Source organism: Ailuropoda melanoleuca, chromosome 8 (genome assembly GCF_002007445.2).
Source record: "Ailuropoda melanoleuca isolate Jingjing chromosome 8, ASM200744v2, whole genome shotgun sequence".
NCBI lineage: Eukaryota > Metazoa > Chordata > Mammalia > Carnivora > Ursidae > Ailuropoda > Ailuropoda melanoleuca.
The window spans coordinates 30,100,090-30,114,637 of NC_048225.1; the positions used below are offsets into that span (position 1 = coordinate 30,100,090).

Genomic DNA, 14,548 nt, shown 5'->3' on the forward strand with positions numbered 1-14,548 from the left:
AGAAAAGATTATCCCTCCCTGGGGAACCCTTCCTGAACTTCATAGTGATTGGAGAGCTCATTTTACCAGTAAGGTGCTTCAACAAGTCTGTGCTGTTTGGCCAGTTTTACAACTCTCCTTGTGCATACCATCTTCAATCCTCAGGATTAGTCAGTTGCACTAACAGCACTAATTGACAAAATTTGTACAGACCCTCCAAATACCTTGGCTGAAAGCATTGCTGTTGGTCTTCCAAATTTCAGATCCACCCCCTTGGGGATTCCTAGACCCTCACCCTTTGAGACGATCACAGGATGTCATAAGCACTTGGCCCCTGCCTCCTCTGACTCAGAGTTGATAGAACGGGATCTGCTTTAACATTGTGAAGTCCTAGTTGTTTCTACTGAAAACAGCCATGTTCTGGTAGAGCAATCTTTTCACCATGTACTCAAGTACATGGGAGGTAGACCTCAAGTACTCTGCAACCTACAGATTTCATCTATTGGAATAGACACTTCCCAGAAAGACTCTTACCAACCTCAGGGGAAAGGCCCTTATCAGGAAACGCTAACCAACTCTGGGGCCACCAAACTCCAGGGAATATTCTTGGGTTCACGTGACACATCTAAAGAAAGCTACAAACCCTGCCTGGGCCCCGCACACCATCTGGTGACCTGAAAGTGAAGATTTCCTGGAATTGAAGCAGGTGACAACTAATGAGACAGCTTTCCCACGATGTCCGGACCAGGCCTGTGTCCCTTTTTCTCACTGTTCGCTGCTGCTTTCTCTTTTATGAAAGAAAATGCTCTGTATTTCCCAAACCATTGCAAAAGGGGGAAATGTCTTCTTTTGGCTATGGCCTTTTAGAAACAGCCTTCTCATGATCCTGTGAGCTTTCTCTGAAGGGTGAGAAGGTCAGAATTCACAAAAGTCTTTCATCTGAACTACAGCCTGATCCCTGAGTCTTACCTAAATTTGTGGTTTCTGAATTTACAATCTTTACGTTGATATTATTGATAACACATTTGCTTCGAAACAGTTCTTTTGAGATCATGCCATTTAAAACATCTTTGAAGTGTTGCTGTTTTGCAACAAGTTCATCAGCTACTGCTTCATGTTTATACCTGCACCGTACCTTCCAGCATGCACTCCGGTAATTCTTTCCGTGTGCTCTTGCGGTTTCCACTCATCTGCTTTCATGGTTGCTTTAAGCGGAGACTTCCATGAAACATCCGTGACTGCAGGTTTACATGACTGCAGGTTTGTTTTCATAAGAAGAGCCTTTTTCCCCTAAGTTGGAATAGTGCCAATAAACATGTTAGTTGGCTGCTTTCTGACCTAGGGTCCCAGATGACCTCTATTCTACAATTTGAAACTGTCATGTTACTGCTTTTGCTTTGTATAATTATTTTCAGGTGTTGTATTTTGTTCCCTGTCAAACTTTTGTAAAAACAATGTACTCAAAAAGGTGATGCTGGTGGCTCAGTACCTCGAGATGATTTCCAGTGCTTATGACCTTGAGAAGATATAGACTTGAGATGGAAAGTTCCTGGGATTCCTCTCTCTAAACTGTTCCCTGTTACCATAATGTGGCCTGAAGTGGAACCTGGGACATGACAACTATGAAAGGTCCTTCCTGGACACAAGGGACAAAACCATGAAATATGGAAAATCTGAGTCTTGATCAGTACAGCAGCCCCTGGCCAAGAGCTTATGCTAAGGATATAATAGGAAAACATGTTTGTGACCTTGCAGGTTTTTGGGTCAAGGTCAGAGCACAACAGTCGGGAACACCCGGCTCGCTCAGGGTGGAATGCTGCCTTCAGATAACGAGCGGCCAGAAGGCTTCCCCAACCGAAACTTGATTACTCTTGACAATAGCCCAGGGGTGGGGGGGAGTCCATACAAACATGTTTAAGAATAAACCTCACTTGCTGAACGTGACATCATCTAATCCCGTGACCTTCCCCCTGAAGTACTACTATTCAGTAGGATGTACTAAAGATCATCCCCTTGATTGTCTTTGATTGTTTATTGCCAATAAACACGCGAGGTTGCAGCTGTTTGGGGCCATCGCAGTCTTGGCGGTGGCGCGCCTGGCGGTCGTCCCCTGCACCCATGCTCTCTTTCGCAAGCTAATCTCTCTGTGCCTCGTCCTCCCAGATCAACGCTGTGGCTCCTCTGGCTGTGTTCGGGGCAGATCAGTGATGCTTTTGAGGAAAGATTTTGATCAAAGGGAGGAAATGTAAATATTAATAAAGGTAAACTTCAGTAACATGGAGTGGGGGGGGCCAGAAGAAGGAAGCTCTCCCATCCTACCACTTACCACCAATTGCAGATCCCATCAGGAAGAGATGGACCTTGGAAGTAGATACCACTTTATTCCCCAGCAAGAGGAAGAAAGGTTTTCTCCTCTCCCAGCAACAGCTCCGCCAAGAAGACACTGTCATAACTCAGTTAATGAAAGGCCGCTACACTTTAAACTCCTAGTTTACTCCAGTGGACTTTTTGTTTACAACAGCCCTACCAAAAACCCCCAGCTTTCTGCTGTGAAAGACCAACCCTGCTCTTTGATCTCACCCTCACCTGTGGTTTTGCTGTAGCGTGCATATTTGGAATTTTCTGTTATTTTTGACCCATTTTTTTGGTAAAACAACATAGTTTTATTTTTAAGGGTAACAATTGAGTTCTTTAGGAAACCATTAGGGCCATTTGTCCTTAGCCACCCCCTCGCCACTCCCTACAGCAGACTGTCCTGGTTACTGCAGAATCAACATTATGGAAGTTGCCTGTCAACAGGAAGGCTCTGTCTCCTCCCCTTGCCTGACTTCCTCTTTCCTCTTAAGGCCCCCTGAGGACCAGACAGGGGAGGAGTTGTTTGCTGCGGGTTTGGAGGGTGGGCCCGGCCCTCAGGCTTTGCCAAAAGCCTGTGGGTGGGCAGACACCGCCTCCCCTGGCGTGCTCTCTCTGCTCTCTTGGTCTGCAGGCTAGAGGCTGGCTCTTTCCAGAGCCCCAAACTCTGTCCCCAGGGAGCCATGGCAACATCCCGGGGCCGTCTCTACCTTTGGATGTACTTGGCTGCAGCACTGGCATCTTTCCTGGTGGGATTTATGGTGGGTAAGTATGAACCCCTTCTCCCCAGTGCAGGGCTGGCGCTTGTCCCTGCCAGGCTGGGGAGGAGCGAGAGGAAGCCTGGAGTCTGTGCAGCTGGGCTCCCTGAGCTCCCTGCGTGTGGCCAACGCAGCAGATTTCAGCCGGACTGGCAGCCGAATGGAATGCATTTTGCCCTTCTTAATGAAGTGGGACTGAAATTCAAATTTATTAAAGTTTCACTGAGCTCAGGATGCTTGTAAAGCGCTGTTCAGTCAGAGCTGTCACTCTCCACAGGGATGAAAAAGGTGGTTTCATTTATAAGCACTATTAATGAGTCAGAACTAGCAACTGTAATATGGACAGCATCGCAAGAAACTGCCCTTCCTTCATCATTTACTAAACAAATATTTGTGGAATGTTTCTTGTGTGTCAGGCGCTGTGCTATGAACTAGATCACCCCAAGGAGAACAGGAAAGATAGAGGCCTGTGCCTTGATGGGTGACATGTAGGAAAATGAAAAAAAAAATCTCGTAAAACTAGTTTTAACCAACTCAAAATTACACTGCATAGCAGAATTTGAAGGATTTCTGCGTTTAATACGAACATTTTTGTAAAGCTCACTTTGAGCTATTTCTGAAGTAAGGACTATTTTTTTTGGCTTCTAATTTTTGTAAAAGTTAAAAGCAATTATATACGTATATGGTCAGTATAGATGCATGTTTTCTCTCCCGTAGGCTGGTTTACTAAACCTTTGAAAGAAACGACCACTTCACTGCCCTATCATCAAAATAAAAGGTGGAAACTCATATCTGAGATGAAAGCTGAAAATATTAAATCATTCCTTCGGTAAGTTTGTTTTGATGTTTGGTCTTAAAAATGTTGGAAATATTGCAGAGTGAGAAGTATATTACAACTGGTTATATTCATGTGAGTAATCTTTGTGTGAAATTATATGATCTCACATTAATTTATGGTAATTTAAAATGTCCCTTTAAACCACTCAGGGTAAAATGTATTTGAATGTTGCAGGAGTGGCTCTTTCTTCTCTAACTTAATCGACAGAAAAAGTATCTGGTTGCTTTATTAAGAGATGTTTCAACTTCATGTAACTTTAGACTGCAGCTGAATGTTATTTCTTCCTTATGCCTGGATTTAATCAGCAATTTTATTTGAAGGTCACATTCTGTCAGGAAGACTTAGATGGTTGTAAACTCAGATTTAAAGGAGGGGAGATTAAAGTTTCAGACTGTCTGCCACAAATTAAACTTTTGTCCCACATTGCAACTATAAGTAATACAAACTAGACAAAATAAGAGCGAAAGGATCAGTGCAAATCCACCAGCCTCTAAGTGTGAAAAGGCATGACGTTCAGGGAAATGATAATGAACTCCTTGGAGGCAGTCACCATGATATATGTTTCTATATTCAGACTCTCTCAAAGAAGTGTCATTAAAATAAACAAAAACAACAAAAAACCCAACCAGCTTTATTGAAGTATAATTTACATACAGTGAACTGCATCATATAAAGCCTAAAATTTGACAGTATTGACGGATGTATAATAAACTCAATAAACCACTTCCTCAGTCAATATACAGAAATTTTATGTCATGCCCTTTGCAGTTTATTCCTGTCTTCCCCTTTAGCCCTGTGCAATGACCAATCAGGTTTATGTCACTACGAGTTCCTTTGCATTTTTGAGAATGTTACATAAACAGAATCATACAGTATGCACTCTTGTGTCTGTCTTCTTTCAATCAGCTTAGTAATTTTGGAATTCATCCAGATTGTTGCACATATCAGTTTATCGCTTTTTATTTCTGAGTAGTATTCCATTGTGTGGATATCTTGTAATGTGTAGCTGTTGGATGCTTGGGTTGTTTTGTTTATTATGAACAAAGCTGCTATGAACATGTGTTTACAAGTTTTTGTGCAGACATATATTTTCATTTCCCTTGGAATGGCTCTATTGGATGATAAGCATATGTTTAACTTTTTAAGAAAATGTCCAACAGATTTCAAAAGTGGTAACATTTTTACATTCCTACCCATTATGTGTGAGTGCTCCTGCTGTTGTACATGGTGGTCAACACTTAGTTTTGACTGTTGTTGTAATTTTAACCATGCTAATGAGTATGTGTGTAGTGCTATCTTATTGTGGTTTCAATTTGCATCTTCCTTATAACAAGTGATGTTAAGCAAAATCTCCTATGTGTATTGGACATTTGCGTATTTTCTTTCATAAAGCCTCTGTTCACATATTTTCCCATTTTAAATTGTTTTGTATTCTTACTGAGTTGTAGGAGTTCCTTATGTTTTCTGGGTACAGTTCCTTTGCCAGACATGTGTTGTGAATATTTTCTTCTGCTCTATGGCTGGCCTTTTTTTGTTAGTGGAGTTTTTGAAAGGCAGAAATTTTTAATTTTGGTAAAGTCCAGTTGACCAGTTTTTGGTTTTCTGTTTCATATTCTGTGTTCCATCTAACTGCCTATTAGAAATATGAAGATTTTCTTCTATGTTTTCTTTTAGAAGTTTTATAACTGTCGCTTGTATATTTAGTTCAATGGTCCACTTCAAGTTAATTTTTGTGTATGTTATAATGTTAGAGTTGATGATTTTTTAAATCCAAATATTCAATTATTCCTGCAACATTTGTTGAAAAAACACTTATTTCCACATTGAATTGCCCTGGCATCTTTGTCCAAAATTACTTGACCATATATGTGTGGCCTGGTTTGGGATTTTTACATTTTCTTTTATTGATCTGTAGGTCTAACACTACACGCTGCTAGTTAGTGTAGCTTAATAAGAAGTCTGAAAATCTGGTAGAGTTAGTCCTATAAATTTTTCTTCTTAAAAATTGCTTTTGACTACTTTAAGCCATTTGCATTTCCAAGTTAATTTTAGAATCACCTTCTGAATTCCTACAATAAACCTGCTGGAACTTTTATAAAAGTTGCATCAACTCTATAGATGAATTTGGAAGAGAAGTGACATCTTTCAAATATGGAGTCTCTCAGGCTCTTTTTTCATTTGTCATAGGGAGGTATTATAGTTTAACTTTTACCCATGGAGGGGCATTTACGATCAGTGTTTGGATATTATAAGGTTGCTATTTACATTTGCATACAGGTTTTACATGATCAAGGTTCCCATTTCTCTGACATAAATGCCCAAGGGTAAAAATTGCTAAGTTGTATGGTAAATAAGTTTTTAGTTTGAGCAGAATTTGCCTAACTGCTTTCTAGTATAGCTGTATGATTTTGTTTTCCATTGACATTATCATTGTTTTTAATTTTACCCATTCTTTTTTTTTTATCTTTTTTTTTTTTTTAAGATTTTATTTATTTATTCCNGTATATATATATATATATATATATATATATATATATATATATATATATATATATATATATATGATTTGTCTCTTCAGTGAAATGTCTGTTCATGTCTTTGACCTATTTTCTATTTGGATAGTTTTGTTTGTTTTTTGGCTGTTGAGCTTTGAGAGAGCTTTATATTTTGTAGATAAGTCTTTTGTTGGCTTTGTGGTAGTCAAGTATTTTTCCCTCTCTGTTATTTGTCTCTTCATGTCTTAACAGAGTTGTTTGTAGATTAGAAGCTTTAAATTTTAATGAGGTCCGATTTTATTGCTTTTTCCTTTTATGGATCATGCATTTGGGTTCATACCTAAGAACTCTTAGACTAGATCTCTTTTCCCCTCTCCTCTGTGCTCTGAAATTTTATACTTTACATTTTACATTAATTTTGTGATTCATTTAACTTTTGTGTAAGATAAAACTTTTGGCTGGGGTGCATTCTTTGTCCTCTGGATGTCCAGTTGCTCCAGCACTGTTTGTTGAAAGGCTAGTCTTTCATTTTATTGCTTTACACATTTGTCAAAAGTCAGTTGGGCATATGTGTGTGAGTCTGTTGCTGGGTTCTCTATTCTGCTGTATTAATCTCTGTGTCTGCTCTCTGCCGGTACCACATGGTCTTGATTATTGATGCTATATCGTAAGCCTCAGCAATGTGTAGAATTATTCCTCCCATCTTATTTTTCTAAGCAATTGTTTTAGCTATTCCATACCCTTTTCCTTTTCATATAAAATACAGAATAAACGTACTTAATGTCTACAAAATCCTTGCTGGGATTGTGATAGTAATTGCACTAATCTTATAAAACAATTTGGGGTACTTGACAGTTTTCCTATGTCCAGTCTTCTAATCCATAAACATAGTCTCTCCAATTATTTAGGCCTTCTTTGTTTGCTTTTATAACATTTTGTAATTTTCAGGATGCAGATCCTGGATATGTACTATTTGATTTACATCCAAGTGTTTCATTTTCTTTGGAGCAATTGTAAGTCGTATTGTGTTTAATTTCAGTTTCTACATGTTTGTTGTTAATATATGGAAATACTGTTGATTTTTGTATGCATCCTGTGGCCTGTCTAAACTCATGTCTTTAGGAGTTTTTTGTAGATTCATTGGGGTTTTCTGTGTAGACAATCATGCCATCTTCAAATAGGGACGCTTTTATTTCTACCTTTCCAAACTATGTGTTTTACACTTGGATTTTATTGGGGTTTTTTTTGTTTGTTTTATCTTTATTGTGCTGACTGAAATTCCAGTAGTATGTTGAATAAGAGTGAGAGTGAACATCTTTTTTTTATTGTTGTTTCTAACCTTAGGGGGTAAGCATTCAGAATTTCATAATTAAGTATGATACTGTCTATACATTTGTTGTAGGGACACCTGGGTGGCTCAGTCGGTTGAGCATCTGACTCTTGATTTCAGCTCAGGTCATGATCTCAGGGTCCTGGGATTGAGCCCCACGTCAGGCCCTGTGCTAGGCAGGGAGTCTGCTTCGATTCTCTCCCTCCATCCTTCCCTCCGTCCCTTTGCCCATCTCCTCACCTGCATTCTCNCCCCCCCCCAAAAAAAAAAAAAAAAAAAAGAAAGTATACATTCGTTGTGGATGCTCCTGATTAAGTTAAGGAAGCTCCCCTCTATTCCAAGATTGCTAGGAGTTTTTGTTTTGTTTTGCTTTTAAATCATGGATGGATATTGATATTGTCAAGAGGTTATTTTTCTGCATCAGTTTCTATGATCATGACTTTCTTTCCTTTATCTGGTTAAGAATCTAGTGATTCCTTTGCTGATTTTGGACCCTGGGGATCAACTTATATCAAGAAGGGAGTCACAATCTTCAGGAATGCGAAAAATGTATATTTTTCCCATTAAATATGCAAGTTTTTGCTTTATATATTATGAAGACCATTGATTAGGCATCTACACCTTAATGTTGTTATGTCCTTAAGACAGAACTACCCTTTTATCTTTATGAAATGTCCTTCTTTGTCTTTGATAATTGCTATCTTTAAGTCTATTTTGTTTGGTATAAATATTGCTACATCAGCCTCCTTACACTTAACATTTACATGGTATGTCTTCTTCCATCTACTTTTAATCTGTCATTTTCTTTAGAATTAAAATGTACCTTCAATAGAGAGCATTTAATTGCCACTTGGTACTCAGTACATTTTGGTGATCTTAAAGTGTATCCACTGTAGGTAGCGGATACTAGCAGTTTGCTACTGTATTCTTTCTGGCAATCTGTGCCTTTAATTTGAATATTTAGTCCATTAACAAATAAAGTAACCATTAATATGTTTAAACTTAGGTCTACTAATTTACTATTTTCTGTTTACTCTGTTTATTTTTGTTCATTCCTTCTCATTTTCTGCCCCTTTTTTAGTAAAATTTATTTAAAATTTTATTTCAGTTTATCTTTTGGCTATATGTCCTTCCATTGTTTTTTTGTTGGTTTTTTTTTCTTTTAGTAGATGGCACTAGTGATTGCACCTTACATCTATAACTTACAACTCTCCACTCAATTCTTATTTTCTGTATTGTATGTTAAGTTGTAAAAAGTTCATATTTCTATATTGCCATTTACCCTCTCCTCTGTCATCCTTTATATTAGAGCTGTCAAAAGTATCATTTATTTAATGCAATATAAACCTCACGAAACAATTTTTCTTTGAACACATATGTATTGAAAGCTAATTAAGAGTTAAAATAGTATTTTATATCTTATTTCCAATGATCTTCATTTGTTTCTGAAAATGTGGGTTATCCCATGGTATTTCTATTTGGTCTGAATAACTTTCTTAAGCATTTCCTGTAATGTGGGGTCTGGTCATGACAAACACTCTTAGTTTATCTGTAAAATCCTTACTTTATCATAATTCTTGAAGCATGCTTTTCCTGGATATAGACTGCTAAGATGAATTTGTTTGCGTTTTTTCATTGTCTTCTGTCTAGTATTGGCATCTGATGAGAAGTTTACAGTCCTTTAAGTTACAGAACATGTCATCTTATCTTAAATTTTGAGCAGTTTTACTATGTGTCTAGGTATAGTTTTCCTCAAATTTATTCTGTTTATGGCTCTCTGAGATTCTTGACTTTGTAAACTTATGTCTTTCACTAGTTTAGGAAGGTTTTATTCATTATTCCTTAAAATTTTCTTTACCCCTTCTGAGACTGCACGTAAACCCTAGAATCAAATAAACAGAGTGCATACAGTATGGTGTGCTTCCTCCCCATCTATCCTGTGATTTAATGAGGTCATGAAGTTCCACCTTAATTTCCACAGATGAACTAGAGCAAACTATAGTAATGAGGTATGAAAACAGCTATGCTGTTCTTGTGAAATTGAGCTGATTAATGACTGAGGCACTTTAGATATTAGGAAGCAAATACAAAATGTCTGTTTCGAGGTGCTTGTTTCGAGATAAAGGAAAATAATCAGGCAGTTGAGATGCATGTTATTTAAAGAGAGACTCAGTCTTTATTTTTCCTATAATAGAGTAAAATGGCAGAATATCTTACCAGGTTAAGACAAAATGCTTATATTTTAAATTGTGTAAGTTAAAGACCAGGTATAATGTTAACACTATTGAACTCTGTCTGCAGCATATCATAAATTGTCCCAAAGAAGTCACCTGGAAAATTAGATATCAGAAGCAAAACTTAATAATGTTTTTGACCATTAAAATTTGTTTATCTCTATTTTCCTTTAATGTGTAATATAGCATAAGGTGTTAAGTTATGTATAAATAGTTTATATGATGATTGTATTTTTGGAGTGCAATACAGAAATTGCACACGGGGCGCCTGGGTGGCTCAGTCGGTTAAGTGTCTGCCTTCAGCTCAGGTCATGACCCCCGGGTCGTGTGATCAAACCCCACATTGGGCTCCCTGCTCTGTAGGGAGCCTTCTTCTCTCTCTCACTCTGCCTGCAACTCCCCCTGCTTGTGCTCTGTTGTGTGCTCTCTCTGTCAAATAAATAAAATATTTTAAAAAATTGCACACCAAGACTGACAAGAATAGAAGTAGAATGAAATATATTGAATTTGGAACTCAAGACTTTAATGAATGAGGAGTGACCCACAGTTTTGACAGCACCCAGAAGGTGTAGTAGGTGGTGACTTTTGGTATGAGCTTTAAAGAAGTCATTCTTTTTGAAAAAAGGAAAGGGAAAAACACTGGAAAGAACCAAGGGAGAGTAAGAACCCTAGCAGATCTTCTAGCCCTGAGATATGTGGAAGCATGGGAAATAAAACCATTTGCAGGTGAGAAGTGTCCTCTAAGGAAACCTGTTAAGGCAAGGAAGTCAAGCAAGCATTCAGAGAAGTGGCTGAGGATTAAAGAATTGTTGATCATAGATAGAGAAGGTTTATGATCAGTGAAAGAGCCTAGGAGGGAGAAGAGTTCAAGATTGGGTTAATGGTTCTAATGTAGTGGGAAGAATTTGATTTCTCCCCAGCCAATTTCTTGTTGGCATTGCCTCAACTGTTGAGTGTTTGTCCTCCTTCATGTATTCAGTTAGAGTTACATTCCTTCCAGCCTAGGAATTTCTTGATTGGTTCATAATCCATTCATTATAACTCTTCCCTCTGGCAATGATTCATTTCAAAAGAAGTATATACTCTATTATGTCCAATGAAATGAGAGGAAAGTTTAGCTGTGATCTTCTCATGTAAGTTTTCCTCTGTTAAAAGCAATACCGAAGAGGAAACAGATGTTCTTGTTTGTATTTGTTTCTCCTAAGCATTACAGTGGGAATATATGATGCCTGGAACTGTACCCTCTTTGGGACCAGAAGGAGAACTTTAGAAATGAACTAAAGGATGTTGCACACTGCTGCTCTTTTTTTTTTTCCTTTCACTTCTGTATTCCATTTCAGTGGGTTCTTTATTTTTTTTAGAGAGAGAGCACGTACACGCACATGTGAGTACATTGGGTGGGAGGAGGGGCACAGGAAGAGAGAGAGAGAGAGAGAATCCTAAGCAGGCTCAGTGACCAGCATGGAGCCTGATATGGGGCTCAGTCTCAAAACCCTGAGATCATGACCTGAGCCCAAATCAGGAATTGGATGTTTAATGGATTGACCACCCAGGTGCCCCTCAGTGGGTTCTTTAAAAGATGGATGACAAAAGCTCATGGTTAATCCTCTATCTTAATTTAAGGAAATACATTTTTTTCCTTAATTATAAGAATGTTATCTGTTCACTGTAGAAAATAGAACAATAATTACATAAAGTAGAAATTAAATATCTCAAGTCCCACTGTTTTCTAATGCATACAAAATAACTTCCGTCTATAAATACGTTAATACTTTTTTAAAGCAAATATTCTAAGATATTAAATATCCATAATCTGTAGATTTCATTTAATGATACAGAAAGGGGAAGCTTCACAGAAGTAGCTGGAGGAGGCCCCATGGATGATGAGTAGCTTGCAGGTGGGAAAAGAGAATGAAAGAAGTGGTGACAGGGAGACTCAGGTAGATGGGACAGTATTTATGTCTCAGAGAAGACCTTGTGCAAAGGCTATAGGTGGTTCACTGCAGGAGGAAAAGGAATTCACCAACTGCCATAGGGTGGAGAATTTTATGTGGAGAGTAGTAGGAAATGAAAATGGAAAGATGGAAGGGTGGGTCAGATGAAAAAAGGCCCAATATGCCATGTTTGAATGTGAACTTTATAAAAATGCACAGTATAGGGAGTCATACAAGGAGTTCAGGCAATTGAATAATATCAGATGAATGATTGCAGATTATCACTATTTCTCAAGGTCAGCCAACTGTGACTTTCATATTTTAGTCCCAGCATTTAATGACTGAAATGAGGAACATATTATTTAACTATTCTTTCAGTTTCCTTATTTGCAAAATGAGGACAATGGGAGAAAGGTTGTGAAGACTCAATGAGGTAACCCAGGTGAAAGTGCCTGGTCACATGCCTGGCACATAGTAAGTTTTCAGTAAATGCCACTTTTCCTTTACTGCCTGTCTTGTTTTGATTGTGGCATGGTTGGCTAAAAAAACCAATTTACACCTGAGGAGGTGGTGGGGTGGGGAAAGGTGAGAAAATATTTTAAAAAATTATTTACCCTCATGTAAAATGAATATAAAAACTACTTTTGTGAGGTCACTTAAATGCTACAACCCATTTATACTCAGAACCAAGAGAACATTGCCCAAATTCAATTCAACAAACCTGTTGTATAATTTCTGGATAACAGGCAGGAACTAAGCAGTAGGCAATATAAAAATAGAAATGCATGGACTTTGAACTTCAGTGAGATCAATAAACAACTGAATAAACATAACAAGACAGCAGTGGAAGTATACATGAGACTGCCCAGCTGGTCTCTGGCAAACATTATGAACTGCCCCACCACCACCCAAAATATCCCCCCTTACTGTTGATCAGCAAGAAGGAGCACCATTGGTATAGAGGCCTGACATTCTTCCAAGGTATCTTCTCTTACCTGCTGATTGCATGTGCTTACCATGGCATATGTTCTTTCCTGGGGGAGCATAATGTGAATATTGTAAGTCACATGCAAATAATTTTTAAATTGGCCTACCTAGAAATTGGTATCACTAGCTGTTTGTTTGTTTTATTTTTGGTGTAGGAATGATAATACTTAAAGGATGAGTGATGCATCTAGAATAGTCCTTAGGCATACTGTCTGAATTTAGTCTTTAACTCCCACTTGTATTTTATTTTCATTGTAGCTCTTTTACAAAGCTCCCTCATCTGGCAGGAACAGAACAAAATTTACTTCTTGCCAAAAAAATCCAAAGCCAGTGGAAGAAATTTGGACTGGATTCAGCCAAGTTGGTTCATTATGATGTTCTTCTATCCTACCCTAATGAGACAAATGCCAGCTATATATCAATCATGGATGAACATGGAATTGAGGTGATGTGGAATTGTTGGTACTTTTTGTATCTTTTAACCCCGGTTGTTTATGTGAATTGGGATGTAGGTTCAAGTAAAAATGGAAATTGGTTAACAGTGCAGTGGGACTCATTATTTTTTAGAAAAGTTGATAAGTTAGAAACTAATTATTTCAGTGTCTACTGTGTTAGGCACAGTGCCAAGTCTTAAAGCCAGAATGAAGCCTAGGAACAGGATTCTTTTTGCTTTAAATAAGGCAAGGCAGATGTTGGAACATGTCATTTTAAATCAATATGGTGAGTGTTATGAAGACTGTGTTTTGGGTTCTTTACACAGAAGAGGTTCACTTAGCCCAGCCTGGGACTTAGAGAAGGTTTCCTGAAAGAAAACCTTTCTGATATGTGAGTCATGAAAGTTCCTAAGGAGTTAAGTACATGAAAAAGCAAAGTAAAAGAATCCAGGCAGAAGAGAAAATACTGGCAAAGGTTTGGAGATCCAGAACTAGCTTAGTATTATTGGGGAGCTTAAAATTTTCCTGTATTTCAAAAATGTACAAAGGGGACCACAGTAAGAGATAAACCAGTATATATGTTTTGGGGACAGGTCATAAAACAGCTTATACATTGTCCTAAGGGACTTAGAATTCAACTTCAGTCAATGGAAACCATTGACAAGTCCTGAGCAATGGAAGGATGTGGCTAGAGAGGCATTTTTTAGATAGTTAGGGCCATCTGCAGGTTAAACCTTAACTAGGCAAGGAATTCAAGTTGGAGTCTTATGAGAATAGTCCAGGTGAAAGATGATGAAGCAAGCCCTGAATCAGGATGGTAGTAGGAATGAGGAAGAGGGATGATCTAAGAAGTAGTTAGGAAGCAATATTAGTGGGAATTGATTAGTGATTGACTGGAGTAAGGAGGTGAAATAGGGTTCAGGATGACTCCTAGGTGTCTGGTATGGGTGGCTGGCTAGTGATGCTGCTAGTAATAGAAAGGAATGATGAACAAAAAGCAGGGCTGGGGTGAGGGACGAGAAATGCAAAGTTGGACAAGTTGAGTTTGGACATCCAAGCTGAAATAACCACCACACCATTAAATATACACATCTGGAAAGGTGGTCCTTATAAGCATATGGGCCTTGGATAAAATTTTGGGAGTCCATGAAATCTAACAGGAAGGAAGTATAAAATGAGGCAGATAGTAGACTGGGGATAAAACACA

General features: G+C 38.2%; 1 protein-coding gene across 1 annotated transcript; it reads left to right on the forward strand.

The window, feature by feature from the left end:
- The first annotated feature begins 2,830 nt into the window (after positions 1 to 2,830).
- LOC117803345 (N-acetylated-alpha-linked acidic dipeptidase 2-like) lies at positions 2,831 to 14,542 on the forward strand. Its single transcript, XM_034666124.1, has 3 exons — positions 2,831 to 3,096; positions 3,807 to 3,918; positions 13,166 to 14,542. The coding sequence occupies exons 1-3, from the start codon at positions 3,015 to 3,017 to the stop codon at positions 13,539 to 13,541; spliced, it is 570 nt and encodes a 189-aa protein (XP_034522015.1). The 5' UTR covers positions 2,831 to 3,014; the 3' UTR covers positions 13,542 to 14,542.
- Positions 14,543 to 14,548: the final 6 nt, after the last annotated feature.

Bases quoted from the DNA above. Each gene is read 5' to 3' on its own strand.
- LOC117803345 (XM_034666124.1), top strand. From the start codon at position 3,015: ATGGCAACATCCCGGGGCCGTCTCTACCTTTGGATGTACTTGGCTGCA. The intron at 3,097-3,806 runs GTAAGTATGAAC...TCTCTCCCGTAG, and splicing joins CCTGGTGGGATTTATGGTGG to GCTGGTTTACTAAACCTTTG. The intron at 3,919-13,165 runs GTAAGTTTGTTT...TTTTCATTGTAG, and splicing joins AATATTAAATCATTCCTTCG to CTCTTTTACAAAGCTCCCTC.